Source organism: Chenopodium album, chromosome 24 (assembly GCF_948465745.1).
Source record: "Chenopodium album chromosome 24, dcCheAlbu1.1, whole genome shotgun sequence".
In the NCBI taxonomy this organism is placed as follows: domain Eukaryota; kingdom Viridiplantae; phylum Streptophyta; class Magnoliopsida; order Caryophyllales; family Amaranthaceae; genus Chenopodium; species Chenopodium album.
Window position 1 is genome coordinate 12,967,296 of NC_137857.1, and position 23,094 is coordinate 12,990,389.

At 28.9% G+C, this 23,094-nt stretch overlaps 1 protein-coding gene across 1 annotated transcript; it reads right to left on the reverse strand.

The window, feature by feature from the left end:
* Window positions 1-314: 314 nt before the first annotated feature.
* Window positions 315-21,776, reverse strand: LOC145610567 (uncharacterized). The gene is made up of 19 exons (XM_081665881.1): window positions 21,612-21,776; window positions 20,805-21,059; window positions 14,974-15,098; window positions 11,392-11,436; window positions 11,220-11,301; window positions 11,051-11,119; window positions 9,904-10,074; window positions 9,664-9,729; window positions 8,518-8,586; window positions 6,618-6,707; window positions 6,469-6,503; window positions 5,860-6,129; window positions 3,847-3,947; window positions 3,684-3,766; window positions 1,399-1,518; window positions 1,200-1,248; window positions 1,040-1,101; window positions 462-523; window positions 315-375 (listed from the first exon to the last, which is right to left on the reverse strand). The coding sequence occupies exons 1-19, from the start codon at window positions 21,774-21,776 to the stop codon at window positions 315-317; spliced, it is 1,980 nt and encodes a 659-aa protein (XP_081522007.1).
* Window positions 21,777-23,094: the final 1,318 nt, after the last annotated feature.

Sequence of the window (23,094 nt, forward strand, 5' to 3'; positions counted from 1 at the left end):
AGTGTTGCAAGTAAAAGAAAACGGAGGAAATATAAGCTTATACAATAATTTCACTAATACCAGCATATTAAGTTCATACATATAAATACACATAAAAAACATCTAAAAGGTAGTGAACGAATAAGATATGTATGTATATTTTAATAGCCAAAATCAATTGTCTATAAATTCATACAATTCTCTAGGAAATTACATTCATCAAGAAAGGGAAAATATTAACCTTAAACCCAAAAATAACCACATCATAGTTTTCCCAATACAACAATTTTTGTTTTATTAATTTTCTTTCTTTTGTACTTTAATAATTTCAACAATCATTGAGTAGTGTTAGCTGTTGTTTTAGATTTTTGGAGCTCTTCTTCAATACGATTTATCCTGGAAAATAGTTAAATAAGAATTTTAGAATTAAAATTGTTTATACATCCATGGTACACCACCTATTTAAAGGTTAATGTACATACCTCGATTGAAGCATTGTAATCTCTTGATGTAGTTCTTTCTCTTTGTTTTGACTAATTTCAAGCTATTAAAACATAAACAAACATCATGAGTATACTATTTTATTTCATTGTAATAAAAATTTTAAGAAAACCCTAAAAGAAATAATAACAAATAAATATGAAAGGAAACTTATAAGAACAGATATCAACATTGAGAATGATAATACTTGATTATATTGTATACGCAATTGAAATAATTTTTTCTATCTATTTAAGGATTAAGGAAGTGAACAGTATTATTACCATAAGGTTGCGAGAGGCAAAAATTTGGTGACAATGAGTTACCCTAATAAAATGAAGTGTGTTACCCTATGGCCTATTCTTTTACCAAAACATTGGTAATGAAAACGATTAATCAGTTCTATTTTCACCACTTAAAAACACTATACCAAACACGATCTTATACTGAATACTTGACATGATTTATTGTTACTTTAAACCTTATCTTAAGTTTTTTGTGTGAATATAACTTTTGACGTCTACATCATGAAAATAATTTTGATACGTATCTTATATTTTCAAAACTTGATTACTCTTACCAATGATTTTTCAATGGCTACAATACTAGCATGAGTACATCCTCCTTCACCGTTGCAATTTTCTGAAAAATTATATAAGCAAAATAGTTTGAGCATTTCATTCTTACTATAATTTTTTTTTTTTTTAATTTTAATCTAGAAGAGAAAGATATATAATTACCATTAACTAAAGTGGAGGAAATTTGTTTCACCATACCAAAAAGGTTTTCCTATATATTTTGAACAAAATAAAAATATTTGTAATTAGCAATTAAACCAATAAAATGTGACCAAAAAAAAAAATAAAAAATAAAAAATAAAAAAAAATAAAAAATAAAAAAATAAAATGTGACAAAGTATGCTTTGTGCATAAACCATACCCTTTGAGTGGCATTAGCTTGTAGAATAGCTTGTAGTAGTGAAAACAAACAATTCGAATGATTCACTAATCTTTCACTCTTTGGAGAAGGTAAAGCTGTTGTAGGAGTTGGAATAGTAACCTACAAATACATATAATTTTTATAGTCATAAGACTCTTCACCATAATTTATAAAATATGATGATGATTTTTTGTTCTTTTGGAATTCTAATTTAACATGCATAAAAAAATTGATAACATGGAATTGTAGATACAATAGTTAAGAGCGTAAATATATAATAAACAAAAATAATACTCCCTCCGTCTTATAATGTAGTTCGTATTTTTTTAATGGCTAACCTTTAAAAACTCTGACAAATAACATTTATTGACATGTACAAAATTTTATGGACAAGTGAGATATCATAGATTTGTTTCAATGTAAATTTTTATGATATCAATTTTTTATAATTTTTGTTAATATGCAATTAACGATATTAATGTTCAAAAGTATGTCTTAAAGATTATGCAAATATATCAATGAAGATATTATAGGAAGAAGAAAATATATATTCTCAACTATATTTTAGCTTTTAAAATATGTAACATTCTGAGCTTGTGATAAATTAAGGCCTTAATGAGGTATCGTTTTTTGTTTTCAGTTTTTTGTTTTATTAAAAAAAACAAAATATCAAAAAACAAGAAACAAGAAAAAATTGTTTCTATTTTTCTATTGTCAATTTTCAAAATTATCACGATTGTAATAAAATTTTCCCAATTATTGATTCATTATCTTACGTTAATTTTGAAAAACAAAAAACAAAAAAATAGAAAGTCATAATGATGCCAGACATAACCTGAACTTTTGAAGCCAATTAAAGTTTAGATATTAGCAATGTGTGTTTAATACACCAAATTACTACCTTTATTATTTAGCATTACAATTTAAACGACATCTTATTTTAGGTGGTTTAATTTACTGTAATATAATAAGATGTATGTAGGATAATTGGGTGTTTTTATAAGATTGTAGAGTTAGTTTATTTAAAAATGGATAGGATAGGGATCATGAAAAGCATTATATACAATTCTATATTATTATATTATATTACCCTTTGTCTTGAAATGAATTATTTTTTTAACACAAAAGGGCACATACTAGTATTATATCATGATAAATCTGATGAAATTAATCATCAGAACAAGGAAAACAGTTTTGCTGTTCATAAACAGCAACATAGAAGTAGTAGTATAGTCCGAGAGTTTGTGAAACCACTCTGAGCTATAAGAGTTCATACTATTACAGCAAGTAGATGCTAAGAACAGAAACGGTTTATCAAACTCATCAAAGCAAGTGTAACACTTAAAAAAATAGAGGGAGTATATGTACACGCATGCACCCCCACATACTTGCACAACCTTCAATTGTGTTGTATATTAACACGTACATGAAAATGTGTATAATGCAATGTGACATAATGGGAATTGATATACATATATATATATACATATATACATATGTGTATATATATACATATGTGTGTATAGGGGAGGGATTCGGTGAGAATAGGTCCATATGTGAGAATTCATACTTGTATGAGAACTGAATTAAAATTTAGAACATCTGAGTAAAATTTTAGAACATGTGAGTAAAAATTTAGAACATGCGATTTAAAATTTAGAACATGTGACTCAAATTAAAGTTTTGAACATATGAATAATAAATTAGAACATTTGTGTGAGTAATATGTTTAGAACATCTGATTTTAGAATTAGAACAAGTGATTAAAATTTTAAAAAATTTGCCATATGAAATTTTAAACATATGAGTAAAATTTAGAACATCTGACTTAAGATTATGAACATGTGAATAAAAATGTAGAACAAACTGATATAGAATATTGAGTAAAGAATTTAGAACATACATGTAAAAAGAATAGAACATACGCTTTAAAATCTGGAACATATAATTAAAAATCTTAGAACACACGTTTTAAAATTTAGAACATATAATTTAAAATTTTGGAACAAGTTATTTAAAATTTTTGACACAAACTTAACTAATTTATGGTTTAGAACATGTGAGTACTAAATTAGAACATTTGATTTAATTTAGAACACCTAAGGAAAAGTTTAGAACATCAGATTTAAAATTTAGAACATACAAGTAAAAATTTAGAACATAAAGAGTGTTCTCACATAAGAAAAATTCTCACAAGAGCCTATATATATATGTATATGTATATACATATGTATATATATATATACATATGTACATATATATATATACACATTTATACATGGTACCTTTTCATGGTCGCCTTTAGTAACTTGAAAACGCCCTTTTATTTGGATAACCCTCTCTTCCATTTCATCAGCATTACTTGTCACTAAATAATTGCATAAAATGATTAAAATTTGATTGATAGTTAAATAAAATTTGATAATAACATAAATTATAGAGACATGCCTGGTGAAGGTAGAAAAGTTCTTGGAGTTGATTCATCCCCTTGTGAACATGTTGTACCTTCATTGGAGAGTACACGTTCATGATGTTTTGGTGATTTGAAACTGCAAAAAAAGAATATAATTAAACAATCTAGTTTGAACATTATAAGAAAATTAAACAAACATGAGATTTTTTTACGTTTTGTTTTTATTATTTTTTTATTAGCACATTTTAAACTCAACAATTATTATCATGATTTATTTCGTATTTTTCTCAACAAAATTTCACCATAAAATTCTCCTTAACAAGTTTATCTAAATGAAACAAATAACCTTTTTTTTTTATTTGTTTCTTTAGACAAACATTATATTATTAAAAAAAAAAAAAAAAAAATAACTTCACCTCAACAAAAAAAAAAAAATAAATAAATAAATGTTTGCAAAAACGATCGAAATTAAGACACAAATCAATTACATTACATTTTATTATTGTATTAAAAGTCAAATTGATTGTTTTAAAAAAGGAAAAATTATGAAAAAATAATACAACCTTTGAGCGGTCCGCCAAAAACAAGTCAAAATTTTGATTATTTCTAAATAATACAACCTTTGGAGGTATCCACTTAAAACAAGTCATGACCGGTTATAAACCTGATTAACAGGTTTTATGAGACACATGAGACACATGTCATTATTAGTAGTTTAACAATTTATTTTAATTTAATTTTTTTATCTATTTAATGTTTTTAATTTTTAAAAGATCTTTTTATTCTTTCCAAAAAAAAAAAAAAAAATCCTAGCCACCAGCCACCACTGCCACCCCCTTCCTGCCCTCCGGCGCCACAGCCGACCCCCTATCTCGCGCCGCACCTCTTTCCCCTTACCACCAGCCTTACCGTAATCCCCTTCTTCCGCCCACAATAAATTCCTAACCGAAACCTCTTTCTCTGCCAATAAAACCCCCTAAAACTCGTCCCCCACCTTCGAAAACCCTAACCGGAACCCTAGTGATGTCTGTTTAGGGGTATTCGAAGGTTGGGGATGGGTTTTAAGAAGTAAATTTGTGGTCGGGGGAAGGGGGATTCACATTTAGGGGGGGGGGGTTCGTTGGTGGTTAGGGGGGGGGGGGGGGTCGTTGGTGGTTAGGGGGGAGAGGGAAAGAGGGCTAAACAACACAGGATGAGGGGGTCAGCACTAGCGCCGGGGGGTGGGGTGGGTCTGGGTGGGTCTGGGTGCGCAAGCGTCTAGGAAGGATGTGGCAGTGGTGGGTCGGTAGCTGATGAGGGATATGGATAGGGGAATGATTTTTTTGATTTTTTAAAAGAAATATTTTGATTTTTTTAAGAATAATTATTTTAATTGTTAATTATAATTAAGGTTTTAAGTAAGAGTTAATTAAACTATAACAAATTTATAAAAATAAAATAAAATTTTAACCTGTTATAAAGGTAGCAGGTAAAATTTCTTGTTTAGAGCAGAAACCATATAAAAGTTGTATTATTCAGAAATAATCAAAAGCTACATATACATATATATATATATATGTATATATATATATATGTATATATATATATATATATATATATATATATATACATATACATATACATACATACATACATACATACATACATACATACATACATACATACATACATACATATATATATATTATGTACATATTTGTATATACACATTTGTATATACACATATATATTATGTACATATTCGTATATATACATATATATTATGTATATATACTAAGCTAATAGTTAGCCATTGGAGCAAAAAGTAGCTAAAATGATAATTAGCTTAAAAGCTTATGAGGCATGACAAGCTAATTGTTAAACTAGCTTGCCATTGAAGTTGCTCTAAAGCTTATTAGTTGTATACATTCATAATATGCTCACATATTACAAGTTTTTTTTTAAAAAAACTTAAATATATGTATGAAGCATTATTCAAATTATATTTTCAAAAGTTTAAATATATACCTTATAAGCTAAGAGATACTTGTATTAGTTAAGAATATAACCTTTCAACTCTCATGGTTGTCTTTGTTGGTATATCTAATGTATAAGTACATGCTGATGAGCTTGCCCTTCTACTATGCAGAGGTAGTGAACATTTTTCTACCATTTTTCGCATGCCTTCATTACTTGATACTTCACCTACATTGTTTGATGATTCACCCATATTTCTTTCGACGTTCTCGGTTCGACGAGGAGAATTACATTGTGATGCAGCTTTATCATTTTCTGGACTAGCTATGCCTAAATCATCATCAGAATTTTGACAATTTGTTCTGAAGAACAACCCGTAGAAAAGAACATTAAAGACATTGACGTAGCAAGTTGTTATTAAGATTTTATACTTTCTCCGTCTTCATATAAAAGTCTCATTCACCTATTGCATATGTAGTTAGGATGTTGAAATTAAAAAAAAAATGATAAAGTTTGAATTATTAAAAATAAATTATTTGTAAAATAGGGTAGTGGAGTTACATTGATACAAAATTATATTTAAATATTAGTAAATAAAACTTATTTAAAAAAAAAGTTATTAAGTGAAATGAGACTTTTATTTTCTTTGCACAAAGAAAGTAGCTATAAATATGTTGCTTTATATAAATTGAAAGATATACTTGTAAGTTTGATTATTAGATGATTCGCCCTCCTCCTGCATCAAACAATGCATTTTTAGTATTAAGATAAAAAAAAAAAAAAAAAATTATACATGCGTAATACGTTATATAGACATACATACACACACATATATTATAAAGGTGCTTACGTAAATGTTATCCAAAATTTGTGGATGATTATTTGTAGAGCTACCAACCACAGCTCCATTGTCTTTATCAAAATTGTCCTCATCTTGGATCTACATTACATATCACAAATTATGGAAAATTTATAAATAGATTCAATAATTTTTATAATATGCATTGTACTAGCTTAGCTTTGTAAATAATATTAATATTTATCCTTTCTTTTCTTTAGTTATGGATTTTGGTTCCTTCTTTGAGATACTACAAAAACCATTAGCTGTTTTTGGTCATTTATTTTTAACGGAGAGACCAAGAGAAATCTCACACTTTTTCCCATCCAAAAAATAAATTGCTCAAAGAGGTTACAACCTATGAGGCTTTGCCCTAGTGGTAAAAGAGAATTTGTGTACAATGTGTCACAATATTTACAATATATATTTTATATTCTATTGAGATTCATTTGAAATAAAATAAAAAAAAATAAATAAATAAGTACTACTTTTTTTGTTTCTTTTAATTTTTTTTCTAATTTTAGCCATAAGCATATTCCAATGCAAATATTTTATAATTAGTATTTCTAATTACATAACACAAAAAAATATAAAATTGTGATATTCTTAAAGCATTCATTAAAAAGAGTGATACAAGATCCTGCATAATTATGTTTTTTTTTTTTGTATTACATAAAGGTAAGGAAAATTTGATATTTACCACCAACTAATTCAAGTTTTAGTAATCACCACCAACATTATTATTTTTTAATTTTACCACCAATAGTTGTTCTAGACCTAATATTTAATTACTAGTTTGCCTAAATGCCCTTTCAATACGTCATTCCCTTCAATTTTTGCACTTTTTTTTTGCTTTCTCTCTCGATTTCCCTTTTGTGTTCTTTCACTATCTATGTCTTCTTCTTTAATTCCATGTAGTGATACTAATACACAAAAATTTTCCCAGCAATTTCTATCTCTATCTTTCTTCTCTTTCCTTTTTAATTGATTTTGCGTAAATTCTTTCAAAAATCACAATTCAATATACAATTATGTCAAAAAACAGAGGGGGTCCAAAGATGAACAACAAAGACAGCATTGGAGGGATACCATGCTTTGGAAACCTGTTGCTTTCAAACTCACGCATAACAGAAAAAAAGAAAGGTAAATTAGGAATTTTTTTTTATTGATTATGGTAAATTAATCACTCATGACAACCATAACTTTGTTAATCATAATGTAAAATTCACGAAATTTGTTTGAGTTAATTCCCCCAAATGCCTCACTATAATCAAATCTCCAATTCGATTTCAAAACCCTAATGTCCTTCCAAAAACCCCAATTTAAGTATTCAAAAGCATTAAACAACAATACATACTTTTTTGTTCGATTGCATTTGAGTATCGAAGCAAAGAGAATGATTTTTGAAACCATAATTATAGTTCATTTTAACTTTTCGACTTTAAGTTTTTTTTTTTTTAATGCCTAAATTTGATATAGATTAATGAATAGAGAAGGGAAAATCATTAGAAGGAAAAAGAAGAGAAAAAAGTATGGAGTAGGGCCATAAGTGACTTCATGCAAGAGGCTTTAAGCAAAAAGTTAATTAATTTGATTTTTTTAAAATTGTTGGTGGTAAAATAAAAAAATAAAAAAAAATTATTATAGGTGGTAATTACTAAAAAAAATTATAGTAGGCTGTAATTATCAAATTTTCATAAAAAATTATGTAGATATTATACCATGTTTTGAATGGTTAAAAGATCCTAAACTTGAACATTAAAAATATATACAGGGGGTACGTACAAGGTTACATTAATACATATATTAATACATATATGCGTATGCAATTATTTTTTTATTTTATTTTTTAAAGATGCATGAAAAATTCTAAAAATGAAGCTATATTCTAGCGTTGAGTATAAAGAGGTACCAGGGCTGCTTGAGCTTTCACATCTTCTAAATTGAAATTCCAAGTGCTGATGCCTCGTTTGTATTCACTCTGCAAATGAAAGAGCCACATATAAGCCTAATATTATAAAGTATATCTATATTAGTGTTAGGTGAGTATTAGTTATACTGAAATAATTAACTGTAAATGATAAGTTTTATTTTTCTCATAGGTAAGGCGAAGACGTCCTATAAGACAAGATTTTGGCACTGATCAACCGAGTTTGGGTTAATGGGTAAGGCCCTCTGATAGTTGGGAGTTGAGGGAGGTATGGGAATCCTCATCTTAAAGTGACTGGGGATTGATCTTATAACCTTATAACCTCGAGTTGTGAAATACAATCCTTATCATAAGACCAAGTACACTTGGTAAAATTTGATAGAAATACCATCTTTAATGGATTACTTTACATAAAATAATTATGATAACTTACTTATCAATCCCTACCTTTTAAAATTTGAAATAACTCTTATGAGTAGTACTTGGACCTTTATACCCTTTAACATGTTTATTCACTTATTTGCTCTCACTGATGTTAGTTGCCTATTTCTCTAAACACTTATGAATAGTGTGCAGACATTTATTGTTGGTAAAAATAATTGTTACATATATTCCCTCATTAAAATTGTTAACGACTAAATTAGTGGCATAAGGTCAAACCAAAAGAGCTCAATGGACATAGCCAGCTATGGCGCACGCGTTAGCTACCCCAATAACACTAATTAATTAAATTAGTATTAACTTGAGCCTACACCAAAATTCATTAATATTTTGTTTTTTTAACTTCAAGTTAAAAATGTTCTTCACTGATTCAAAATTCAAACCATATAGTGGGTGTGTTGTGCATGTGTGTATGCGTGTGTATGTGTAAATTTCTTGATTACTCTTGTAGTTTCAATTTTCACAAATTGTTGTTTCTAATTCCTTCCAATGTTAAGTATAATGTTAAATAAATTTCAAGATTATTCTTGTGTTACAATTTTCACAAACTGTTGTTTCTAGTTCCTTCTGATTTTAAGTATAATGTTCGAAGACCTTGTATGAAACAAGTTTGTAAATAAATTTGTCCAAGTGTCTCTTATTATCTTAATTAACATCAGTTATATAAATCACATATATACATTATACCTGAGAGAGCTCCTCTTTCTCACCATAAGCCATTTTCTTTTCGGCAAGCATATCTTCTTCTTTCCTCTGTTAAAATGTAAATAATATCAATCAATGATAAATAATTAATTACTCCCTCCGCCAATTGTTTTGTAGTTGATCCTTTTTTTAGGTGAGAAAATCACCGTTAAGTAAGAAACACAATTAATATATAAACTATATATAGCAATAAACATAAAAAGTAAATGTTAAGTAGTGAACCTTCAGTGCTTTTATTCGATCTCCAAGAGATGGCAAGCCATCCAAAAGTGTTCGTGTGATATACTCATTTGATCTAGCTTGTTTAAAGAATGTATGCTTTATCAACTTTTTAACCGCAGGTCTCTTTGCAGGATCTTTAACCAAACAACTGGCAATCATTTGCTTAAATGACTGAATATATAAAGTAATCATGTTAATGATGCACAAAAGAGTACTTTTAAAAATCACTTTTTTTTTTTTAAATATATGTACTATTGATTATTAAATATTAAAGGAAATTTTGTCGAAACTACCCCTCAAGATGGACAATTTTGTGAACAACACGTTTTTTTTTTTTTTTTTGAACAACTACCCCTAAAATACCTAACATTTGTCTAGCACTACCCACTAATAGATTCCATTCGATTGAGCCATTTATAGGGCCCACACCTGCATTTTCTCACCTAATTAACACCCTTCCCAACTACCTCTTTTAACCTTTCACCATTTTTATTATTTGACCTAATTAAGCAGATCTTAAATTAAAGAAAGAAATTCTTTTCCCTTTTCAGCAAAAACTCTTTTCTTCCTCTCATGTGCAATCTCTCTCTTTCTTCCTACTTATTACTTAAAATACAATTGAATTCGAACCCTAGAATCCCATAAAAGCAAAACCTATGATTCAATTTAAATCCTAAACCCTATATTATAATTCCTAAACTGAATCTAAGCCATAAACCCTAAAGTAATTCCCTAATTGTAACAATTGAAGGTAATTAAAATCCTTAAACCAATTAAATAGGTCACTATTACAACAATAGCTTAAAACATTACCTAATTTAGTAAGAAATTGTGTTCAATTGCTCGAATTTTTGTATAGTAGATAAGTTTGGGAGAAAAGAACAACAATAAGACTTTAAATAAATGGAAACATATAATTAGGTTAGAAAACAAGGTGTAGGATCTACAAATGGCTCAATTGGATAGAATTCGTTAGTGGGAAGTGCTAGACAAACTTTAGGCATCTAGGGGTAATTGTTCACAAAGTTATCTATCTTTGGGGTAGTTCTTGAAAAAATTTCCAAGATTAAAGATATACATGTTTCATTTAAATAGTAATGAAGGAAGGTTTAATTAGTTGCATCAAAATTTAATGAGGATCATATACCTTAGAGAACTTCTTATCCCTTTCATAATTAAGAGTAGGAGGTGCATATTGTATGGTCATAAGTAAGACCTAAAAAACAATTGTTAGCTTAGTCTAATATAAAAATAACATGTTCATCAAGTTATGGATAAAAATACACATTAATTTCATTATTTCACGTTTATACTACCTTCATTGGAGGATACTTTGAGAAGGGAGCATGTCCATGAGCTAGCTCTAGAGCAGTTATGCCGAAGGACCATATATCAGCTCTATAAAATATGATAATTGATTCTAATGATAATTTCATTGCGTAGCAAAGTTTTAGTAAAATTACAAAAACTATAGAAAAAAATACTTACTTGAAATCATATCCATTATGTTGTTCCATGACCTCTGGTGCCATCCTAGAGACAAATAACATCAATACTTTCTTAATCCCTTAAAATTACTTTCCTTTTCTAATAACATTGTGAAATATGGTCATGAGTGTTACTTTTGTTAACTCTATTTTCATCTTATATGTAGTTATGTTTGTAAAATGAGTCATGAAAAATACATCAACACACGTTAGGTTTTTCAAACGTTATTTCCACTACTATTAGCAATTGAAAGATTATGTAAACGTTAGTGTTCATTATGCCTTGACATCAAATATAAATGGGAAATGGATTACTTCAAAGTATCTTCAAAATTTTCATATGATTTAGAAATTTATAAAGGTTGGGAGTGAAACCATGTTTCATTAGCTTTCGTTGTTAATAAGAACGAAATAAGAGAGTTATGACCATGTCACAAAGAATTATCCAAGCAGGCTCTATAGCAGCACATATGTGCCAAAGTGATACATAAATTTGTACAACCTCGTAATGAATGACATTTATGCCACGATTGTAATTCCAATTGTTTGGTTTTTACTCTTCTTTGTCACTAGTTTCTCTTCATTTTTACAATTTTTCTATTGTATTCTCTCTTATTGATATGTTTTTCTCTTTTGTGTTGTATCTTTATTTAATTTTGATTTCTTATACGTTATGATTTTTTAGGTCTAATTTGTGTTAAGGGCATGTGTTCTACCATGAGTAATGAAGACAAACTATAGAGAGACTAGGGAGAGAGGTCTAAAGCCTCTTATGCTTAATGAGGAAGAAGTTTTGCATGATCACTAAGACGTGCACATGAACGGTTTTGTGTGGTCTTATTGCAACTTTCAAATGGGCACACAACATTTAAGCGCAGGTGCACAATTCTTGTGATTGGACGCGCTATCCTGTCCTTACAAGTCACACCCTTCTCATTGAGGGTGCACATATTTCCATCAAGGTAGCATGTTGTTGTTGTAAGTGGATTGTACACCCACTGTATTGAGCATGATAGCATATTGATTTTAATTTGACATGTGAACAATGAATTAAAAGCAATGTACTTAATTGCATTTTTCTTCTAATTTTTCTTATGAACTAACCATGTATGGCGAAATCTAGGTTTATTAATTTGAAAATTTGCTCTCGAATATAATTATAATTTCCCTTTGCATTCTTTATTTACATGATCACTCGACCAAATGAATTGAATCCCAAATCCTTGATAATTAGGTTAAATGGATCATGTTTTCCTAGTGCTTACTTGATTTGATTTCTTTTTACTAGGTTTTTGATGACTTCTTTTTATTAGAATTTAGATTAATTCGTCCAACTAGTCTTCAAATTAGCTTGAGCTTTAAGCCTTGAATCATAGCAATCTTGTATAACTCTTCCTTGTGGATCGATACCTTTACTTGCCATATTTTTTTTTTTTGTATTTAGTAGTACAAATTAGTTTGATTGATTGTTTGATGTCTTAAATCATCTTGTTAATTGAAATTAATTTTATTTTTGCTTGTTTTTCTTTTGACAAGTCACATTCATACTCGTGCGTCCCATATGGAACACGAAAAGTTGGCATCTTCAATTATTTTAAAGATCATATTAGCTTCTCATTAAGACTAATATATCTTTCCATAGGAATAAAATAGAGTGCTAGTAGTTCATTATGCACAAAATGCGTTTTTTTATGCAAGAATTATGTTATTAATTGATTATTGAATTATTTATTAAAATACCTTAGTCATTAAAAAAATGATAGACACAACTAAATTATGTAAATGATTAAAAGACTTAACAAATTTAAAAGTTCAAAATAAATAATCGAGAGACATGGATGAATATATGTTCACCTTAAATAAATTAACACCATTTTAAATAAAATATGAATAGAAATTAACATGCCACATACATTTTCTTTTACAAATTTGACATGCGTTTTAGTCATTTACGGAGAACTAGTACTCCCTCCGTCCCTAAATTACATTCCTCCTTTCTATTTTTGGTATTTTAAAATTACATTCCTCCTTTCTATTTTTGGTAAGTTTTTTTTTAGTAAATCAACTATCTTTTTCTGTTTTATATTTAATGCTTTCTCACTCATCCTTACCTAATCTCACTCATAATCCTTGTGTCAAATTACAATGAATATGATTGGTTAAAAATTTTTAATTAGGAGCATGTGATTAGTCCTTTTGTTTTGCAAAGGATTGATGACTTGTTATGAGTAATAAATAATCTATCTTTGTACATCCCATTACATTATTTAATTATTGTTATTTGTCTTATTCTTCCCTCTTTAATTCCCGTGTAAATTTCCAAAGAGGAATGTAATTTAGGGACGGAGGGAGTATCAAATTTAAGGATGTTATTTATTTGCTTCTATATTAATAATAAGGAATTATGTCTACTGTTACAAATATCTATAATTTTATAAATTTCTCTTTGTATAAATTTTGATTTTTTTTTCATTATTAAAATAAGGTCAAAGAGGTATTATATTATTTTTAAGGAGACATACGTCACCCATTAAATTATATAATAGAGATAAGGATCATTATGGTATTTAAAAAAAAAAACATAGGTTGATCAATAAATTAGGCTTTTAAAAGAAGATCGCTTGTAATTCTATTGTTTCTTCCACCATTTAAAGTTAAGAAATTAAAAAAAAAATTAATTCCCTACTTGTTGACCAAATCTCTTTGATCTAATTCCTTGTGGCTTTTAATTTGTCTATCTACTTTATTACTCTTTCATTTGTATTTTTTGTGTGATAACTAAGCTAGTACGTGCGCATGTTTAACTAACTGGATCTTTAATTATGTATTAAGGTAATTTATGAAAATTTAATATTTAGAAGTTACACATTGAAACAATTTTAAAACAGATCACATGTAATAATTTTATATTTATACATATGTATCAATGGACGATCAAACTTTTTTTTGTTTGAACCAATGAATGACAAGAGGATAGAACAAAAAGAAGAATTGAGGTATTATATCATAAATACCTAACATTACACTACCTAATTTAATTCATAACAATGAAGGAGCACGAAATTAAATAAGCTCCACAAGAGGGAACAAAAAAGGAAAAGTTACATTATTTTCTAATAGTGAATAAAACAAAAGTATGATGAGTGATGCTAAGTAACGATTATAGTTAATAATAAGAAATATTCGAAGTAGAGAGGAAGTATAATTAATCTAAACACAAATGCAAGGTTGATAATGTCATAATACTTATTATAAATGCCAAAAATCATTGAAATAATATAAATTGCAATTGATTTTCTCTATAAGATCAAATAAGTTTGTTTAGCCAATTTCAATATCAAATAGTGAAAAGGTATGTCTTGGTGTCTATTTTAACTTTCAAGGCTATATTCAATATTTAAGATGTGTAACCAAATCATGATGTTTGAGAACGCCAATATGATAAATAATTTAAGATACAAAATACTACCTCCGGTTCAATTTACTCGCAATAAATAAATATTTTATGTCTCATAAATAATTCCCCTTTGTTGCGAGTAAATTGAACTGGAGGTAGTAGTACTTTTAGTGGAAAAACTTATACCAACAAGGAGTCCCAACAAATGTATTTCTCGTTCGTTGCCTGTCTCCTGAGTCAAATAAGCATGTTGAAACACCTAAATCTCCCAACTTAACAGCACCACGTGAACCGATGAGAATATTACCCGCCTATTAAATAAAATGTAGGTTATTTGATATTATTGAAAAAAAAAGGAACGACAAGTTAATATATTTGTACTTTATTCTCGTGAACTATGTAAATACCTTTCAAATAGAGCTATCAATAATTCAGATATTCTTGTGAGCTTTCTTATTAGTTACGGAGTAATATTGTTTTAAAGTCAACTATAACATTTTGCTTCTATTTGCTTATTGATACAAATTTTTATAACCTGATCTACACGGGATGGAAGTGAGCGAATTTGAATGGAAAGCCTAATAAACCTAGAAGCATAAATTTATCAATAAAATAAAATTATACTACTCCCTCCGTCCCTAAATTACATTCCTCCTTTCTATTTTTGTTATTCCAAAATTACATTCCTCCTTTCTATTTTTGATAAGTTTTTTTTAGTAAATCAACTCTCTTTTTCTGTTTTATATTTAATGCTTTCTCACTCTAACTTAACTAATCTCACTCATAATTCTTGGGCCAAATTATAATGAATATGATTGGTTAAAAATTTTCAATTAGAGCATGTGATTGGTCCTTTTTTTTTGCAAAGGATTGATGACATGTCATGAGTAATAACTACTCTATCTTTGTATTTCCCATTGCATTATCTAATAATTGTTATTTGTCTTATTCTTCCCTCCTTAATTCCCGTGTAAATTTCCAAAGAGGAATGTAATTTAGGGACGGAGGGAGTAGTAGTATATCATCCATTTATCTACACAAAAGTTACAAAAATAAAAATAAATAAGGAGGTTAAGAATAGAAATTAAATGCAATTATAACTTTCAAAATATGTCATATTTTTTTTGACACACCAAAATATGTCATTCAAATTACTGAATTCATTCTTTTTTTAAAAAAAAAAAAAATTCTTATTTGATATGTCTTGGTGAGAAAAAAAATTAAAGAAGAGTTTTTGAGTTTATTTTTACTCGTTTTTTTTTATAAACTATGAAAAGAGAAGATTATATTAATTGATTAAATAATGTATAGAAATTCTAACTTCGAACAAATCAAATAAATAAAGATAATATTATATTAATCAAAATAGTTTGGGTTTAAAGAGAATTTAATGGTGAAAATTTTCTTTCAAAAAATGATGAAAATTGATTTTGGCATACCCTTAATTGATTTAGATATAAATTCTCGAGAACAGCATAAAAAAATTATATTCTCAAAATATTCTGCCAAATTTATTTCTCTAAACTTTTTTTTTCTTAGGTTGTTGGTGTTATGTGTGGGGGATTAAATTCGATTAGTGGACTTGGTTTAATTATATTAATTGGGTTGAGTTAGGAATTAACTAGGAGTAATGAGGGTGATTTAGGAAGTCATTTGAAATATTATGGTCTTAGTTTTTCCAAGAAGGGTTGTCTCCCATTTTATGTTGTTTTCTCTTATGCATAATTTCTATTTAACTCCTTCTAAGGGTTATAATATTTAGATATTAAGATTATGTTTATTTATTTCAATTATAAAAATTAAAATTAATATAGCTTATCTTACCAAAATAGGAAACAAACATTTATACAACTTTATATTTCATAATTAACGTAGGTTGATATACAAAGCTAGAGTTAAGTACAATATAGGGGACTCAATTCTTGCAAAATGTGGGAAAAGAGGACTCTATTTATTTAATAGAGGAAAAGGGGACTAGGGTTAAATTTCTGGTGTTAGGGGGTATTTTTCAGGTGACTTAACTCACCTTTAACCCAAGAAGAATTAAGTCCCCTAATTATTGCCTTAATTAAACCAGACAAATTCAATCCCTTCATTAATCATTTCTGCTGATTGTTTTGAAAATATAGCTGTTTGAAATTAAGAAAGTACAACAACAATACAAAAGCTTTGTTTTTGAAATTTTTTTTAATGTTTGTTATCCAAAAAAAAAAAAAAGCTTTCAACAATTTTTTAATGTTCTTCATCTCTCTGGTTTGTAGCTTATTTGTCTTGCATTTGTAGTAGAAGCACACATCGTAATTTTAGTGAAGGCTTGTAGGGCCCTAAATTTTTTTTATCGATAAGCCTAGTGTATATTGCAAAAGAAGGTCATTAAGGAGAGTTTCTAAGAAAGTCAAGCATCCTTTTATGAGATTTCTAATATGCCCAAACTATAAACAAGTGGATGGGTGTGATTATATTAGGTGGTAGGTTGGTTGACAGTCCACGTGAGTCAGAGTTAGTTTATGAGATGGTCATGATTTTAATTAAAGAGAAATGTGGAGTTAGAAGGTCGATGATGTAATGAAGATGATGAAGAAAATAAACATTCAAAGTAATGTAATTTTATGCTTTATTTTTGTTCCAAAAAGAGGAAGGAAATGTTTTTTTTTTTTATTGGTCTTAAATTAAAATGTTTACCAAAAAAAAAAAAAAAAAAAAAAAACATACTCCTTTTTTTTAGTTGACCAAAGTGACTCAATTGTTTAACCAAGGGGACTCAATTCTTTCCCTTATTTAATTAGAACCCACCGAAAACCCAAATCCATTCTAGCCCAGTCCCTTTTCTCTCTATAAAATAAATAGAGTCCCCTTTCCCCACATTTTACAAGAATTGAGCCCCTTGTTTTATACTTAACTCTACAAAGCTACATGTTACTTTAAATTGTAAGAATCATAATTTAACAAAAAAAACTTGTGAAAGTGTTTTACATCTATGTGTTACAATTTAGAATATTATAGGTTGTACGGGTTTTTTACCCGAGCTAAATCCGAAATACTGTTGTTAAATTTGAAATCTGAAATAGTGTTGATAAGTTTGTTTCACTTTTGTATAAATTAAATTTGCTTGTATAAGATTACTATCCCCGATTCAAAACGTGTCATTTGGTTTATAAAAAAATAAAAAAAAAATAAAAAGACTATCTAAAGATTCAGGTTAAAAGAATATTTACTTTCCAATGTGTACTCATTTAAAATATGAAGCATTTATAATTATATGAGTTATTTTGAGCTATTAACTACACAATTTTTCCACATGTCACTATTGATTATTAGTCAATAACTAGGTTAAATCCCGTGCCATGCACGGTAATTTTTAAAACTTAATACTTATCATTAGTTTAGCATTATTATTTAATTATAAAAAATTAAACCTAATTGCAAAATAGGATAAAATTTCTGTAATTACAAAAAAATTTTAAAAAATTGATCACACTAAAGAAAACAGAGAGAATTCGAGTGAGGGATAGCTCAAGTGGTTAGAGCTCCCTCCCGGTTCCAGGAGATCTTGGGATCGATTCTTACCCCCACCCTTGTTGCTCTCTTAACACCAAAAAAAAAAATAATAATAATAATAATATATACACGACTAATAAAAGTAACTGTGGATTACATCATAAAGTTATAGATAGAAAACAATTATTGCATAATATTGTATAAAAAAAAATTATATTTTTGTTTGATTGTGTACAAATGGAATATATTTATAAAATAGGAAGTGAAATATTATTGAATAGTTTGTATTAAAAACTTCTCTAAGAAGCTTTGGCCAAAAAATAAATAAATAAAAAAAAGCTTTTGGAGGGAAAATTTTTAACCAGGAGATGACATGTGTCATTCCTGGTTTCGCCTTTAGTATAATGTTATAGATTTGTTACATTTAAGATATACTAATAAATACTATGTATATGGTTATAGAGCGAGGTAAAATATTTTATTCATAATCAAAGTCATAATGAGCTCTTTTCAAATTCAATACAAATGAAGTGGTACATTTTACTTTAATAATACAATATCTAGATAAAAAAATTATATATATTCTTGATAGCGTGTAGGCATTTGACTAATCTATTAACTTATACTAAAAGCGAATAACCAATGACACTTGTCATTACTTGGTAAAAAAATTTCCCGCCACTTTCGTTTTTTTTTTTTTTTTTTTTTTTTTTTTTTTTTTTTTTTTTGCAAAATCTTTAAGTAAACTAATTGTACATCATGATACTTTCTTTCCACTTTAACAATCACATTCTTTTTTTTTTTTTTTTTTTGGACAATAGCAACAATCATATTCTATATATATATAAATGAAATATTTTTGCATATCTTTCATAACATTATAAGGAGTATTATTTTATACTACTATTGTCAAAAATATTTATTAACAACCGTGTATTGCACGGGATTTTAATCTAGTTCCAATATAAGTGTATGTAAGAAGCAAAAATAATTATTGTTAAATACTAGAAATACACATTATCCTTTAGTGGGATTACGTTAAATAAAACGGGGTTTAATATATTCCTTCAAAAAAAATAGCGTTTAATATATTCTAAGAATACATTAAATAATGTTGTGGCGAATATTGTTGCATCACAAGTTAACTTATACACCCTATTATTAAGAAGTGTCTACTTTAGTATACTCTATACATTTCAACCAACGTCAAATATTTACGGAAATTTCACCAAATGCCCCTGAGTTATTTTTTTATTCACGAAATACCCATAACAATTTTCAAATGCGCCGTATACACTTGAGTTTAACAAAATTGTCACCAAATGCCCTTAATAAGTAATGGCGCTAACCTCCGTTAGTCATTAAGAGTAAATATGCCACGTGGCATGCTGGGATTGGTTTTCTTTTAATTTTTGAATTTTATTAATTAATATAATATAATTATAATTCATAATAAAAAAACTAAAAACATAAAAATAAAAAACCTCAGCCACCTCCCTTCCCCATCAACCCAGCCCCCTGCCAGCCGACCGCTGGCGTCCACCCCCTCCCCCGCACCAGTGTCGGCGTGACTCCTCCCTCCATAACCCCCTCCCTCCTCTATTCCCCACCGCAACAAACACCAAAAACCCCCAATCGAAAAACCCTCTCCATTCTCCCTAAAAAATCCACCCCACCGCCGGCGTCCAAGAACCCCTCCCCGCACCGGTGAACCCAAATCGCCCCTCCCCCTTCCTAAACCACCACGCCAAAACCTCAAAATCGAAAACCCTAAAATCGAAATCTAGGGTTTCGATTTTTGGGTTTAATTAAGGTGTCGCGAAGATGGTGGGTGCAGATTTCTCCTGATCCAGCGCCAACGCCATCCCGAACCGGCAAACCCAACCCGCCCCTCCCCTTGCTGTCTCTACCCCCTAAAACACAACGCCGAACCCCAAAGTAAAAATAAAAAAAATAAAAAAAAAACCAAAACTGAAACCCTTGATTTTGATTTTTAAGGTTTCGATTTTGGGGTTTTAGGGTTTCAACGTGTCGATTTTTGGGTAAGGTGGGTGACAACGACGTGGGGAAGGGACTTGGGTTGCTGGCGAATCAGGGTGGTTGCGTGATGTTAGGCTAAGGTAGAAAGGAGTTTTTGAGGTTCAACAAGAGGGAGGGGTATGGTGGCGGTGGCTAGGTTAAGGTGGCTGGTGGTGGTAAAGGTTAGAGGTGGTGTTTTTTTTTTAATTTTTTTTTTTATTTTTTTATAATTATTATTTAAATAATTTCAATAATAACCAATAACATGCTTCCACGTGGCATAATTAACCCTAATGACAAACGGACTTAACTGTCGTTAGTTAGTCATTAAGGGTCTTTGGTGACATTTTTGTTAAACTCAAGGGTATACGGTGAATTTGAAAATTTTCATGGGTATATGGTGAATAAAAATATAACTCAGGGGCATTTGGTGAAATTTCCGAAATATTTAATGTCACTTCAATATGATTTAACAATTATTAAAAGGCTAAACTACTTACTTTAACATCTCGATGTATGTGACCATGACTGTGGAGATATTCCAAACCCTTCAAAACCTCACGTAATATTGTGGCTATGACCACTTCCTCAAATCCGTCTGGATGGGCAGCCTTTAATATATGAAGACATGAACCACCAGCCATGTATGGCATGACCACCCACAAATTGTGGTCATTAACAAATGAACAATGTGATTTAAGAACATTTGCATGATCAACCAAGAACATTGTATGCGATTCACGAGATATATTTTTCTGCAAAATCCAATAAACACATTTAAAGATATGTTGCAAAGTACTCTTATATGGACCTTTCCATTAACTATTTATCTCATAATCTCTCGTTATCCTACTAAATTCTACTCCCTCTATCCCTTTATACAAAGCCTCATTTCCTTTTTGGCTAAACCAAAATATAATGCCTCTTTCTATTTAAAGGTTATATTTTTTTTGACATTATTACCCTCTTTTTAATGAGTTGTCATCTTTTTCCCATCATTTTTTTTTGAATTTTTAACATCAATTTCCAACACTTTCTCTCTCTATCTCTTTCTCTTTATCTTTCTCTAACCCCACATGCATATATGTACTTGTAATCATTAGTTTTAAAAAATTGACAACTTTCTTAATTCCAGCGCAAAAACCAAAAGAGGCTTTGTATTATGGGATGTAGGGAGTATAATATATTTTTCTGTCTAAACCTAACAGGTAGATTAATTATGAAAGAAAAAGGTACAACATAAATTACAAAAGTACAATATATGAAAGTAACATCAATTATTTGTGAGTTAAAGCAATCAAATTTACCAAATCGCTATTGCAACGTTCAAAGTCAATAATCTTGATGGCAACAATCTCATTGTTAAGTATACATAGAGCACGATAAACCAATGCACTAACACCTTCACCTATCTCCTCTAACAAGGTGTAGTGCTCTGGTCCAATTGGAAACTTTTTCTTCTCTTTATCCATTATTTAGGTATATAACATAAAATCATTTAGGTAAATACATAATAAATGAAGAAAAAAGAGAGAAAAAGGTAACTACATCTTAAATATATAGTAAAAATAATTAAAAATATATGTCATTTTAACTTCACATGAAAAAAATAGGAGAAAAAAATGGATGCCAATGACTCTCTTTCTCTCATAATGCTTCTCCACACACATAAAAACAAGCCATTGAAATAGCCACAAAATGAGGAATTTTAGGAGTTAGCAAGTTCAACTTCTATTTTTAAGCAGTGACCTCATTTATAAGTGTTTTGTATTGTAATTATATAGTGTAATTACTTCATCCGTCTCATAATCTAATACTTAATTTTTATGGTTAAAATTTTAATCTTTGGTACAAAATTACTAATTAATGTACACAAAAAAACATAGCTAGGCATACAAGATCATGTTAGATTTATTTTAGTTGTAATATTATCAATTCAACTTTTTATAAAATTTGCTATACACAATAATGATACTCATGTTTAAATATATATATAGTAAAACAATAACATTATAGTTATTAAGGTAATCATTATAAGCAATTTCATTTAAAAAATTTTAAATAGGTTAATCAATGGGAAATGGAGAGAATAGTAATTTCTTTTTGGAAAAATTGTCAAAAATAATACAACCTTTGAGCTGTCTGCCAAAAACAAGTCAACCTTTTGATTATCTTTAAATAATATAACCTTTAATTAGTATCCGCTTTAAACAAGTTGTAACCTGTTGGCAACTTGATTAATAGGTTATATGGACACGTGTCATCATTTTATTGGTTTGAAAATATAATTTTTAATTGTTTTAATGATTCAACTTATTATTATTATTATTATTATTATTATTATTATCACGTGTCATCATTTTATTGGTTTGAAAATTTAATTTTTAATTTTTTTTAATGTTTCAACTTATTATTATTATTATTATTATTTTATATTATTTATTTATATTTATTAAAAAAAAACCAGCTAACGCATCCACCCCTATCCCCTGCCGACCACCAACACCACCACACACGCCACCTCCATCACCCCTGACCCCTTTCCCTACTCGAGTAACGGCGTTGATCCCCTCTTTCTCACCGACCCCTTTCTCTTCCCCCTCCCTAACGTCGGTTGAGACCACCCAAAACCTTATAGAAATCCCAAAACCCATATGAACCAACCCAAACCCATTGAAATCGATCACGTTTGCCGCTTGTTTCAACCTGAACGACAATTCAAGGAGGGAGAAAAAATGGTTCAGTGATGGGGAGGGACACCAGGACGCTTGGTCGTTGGTCGACGTTTGC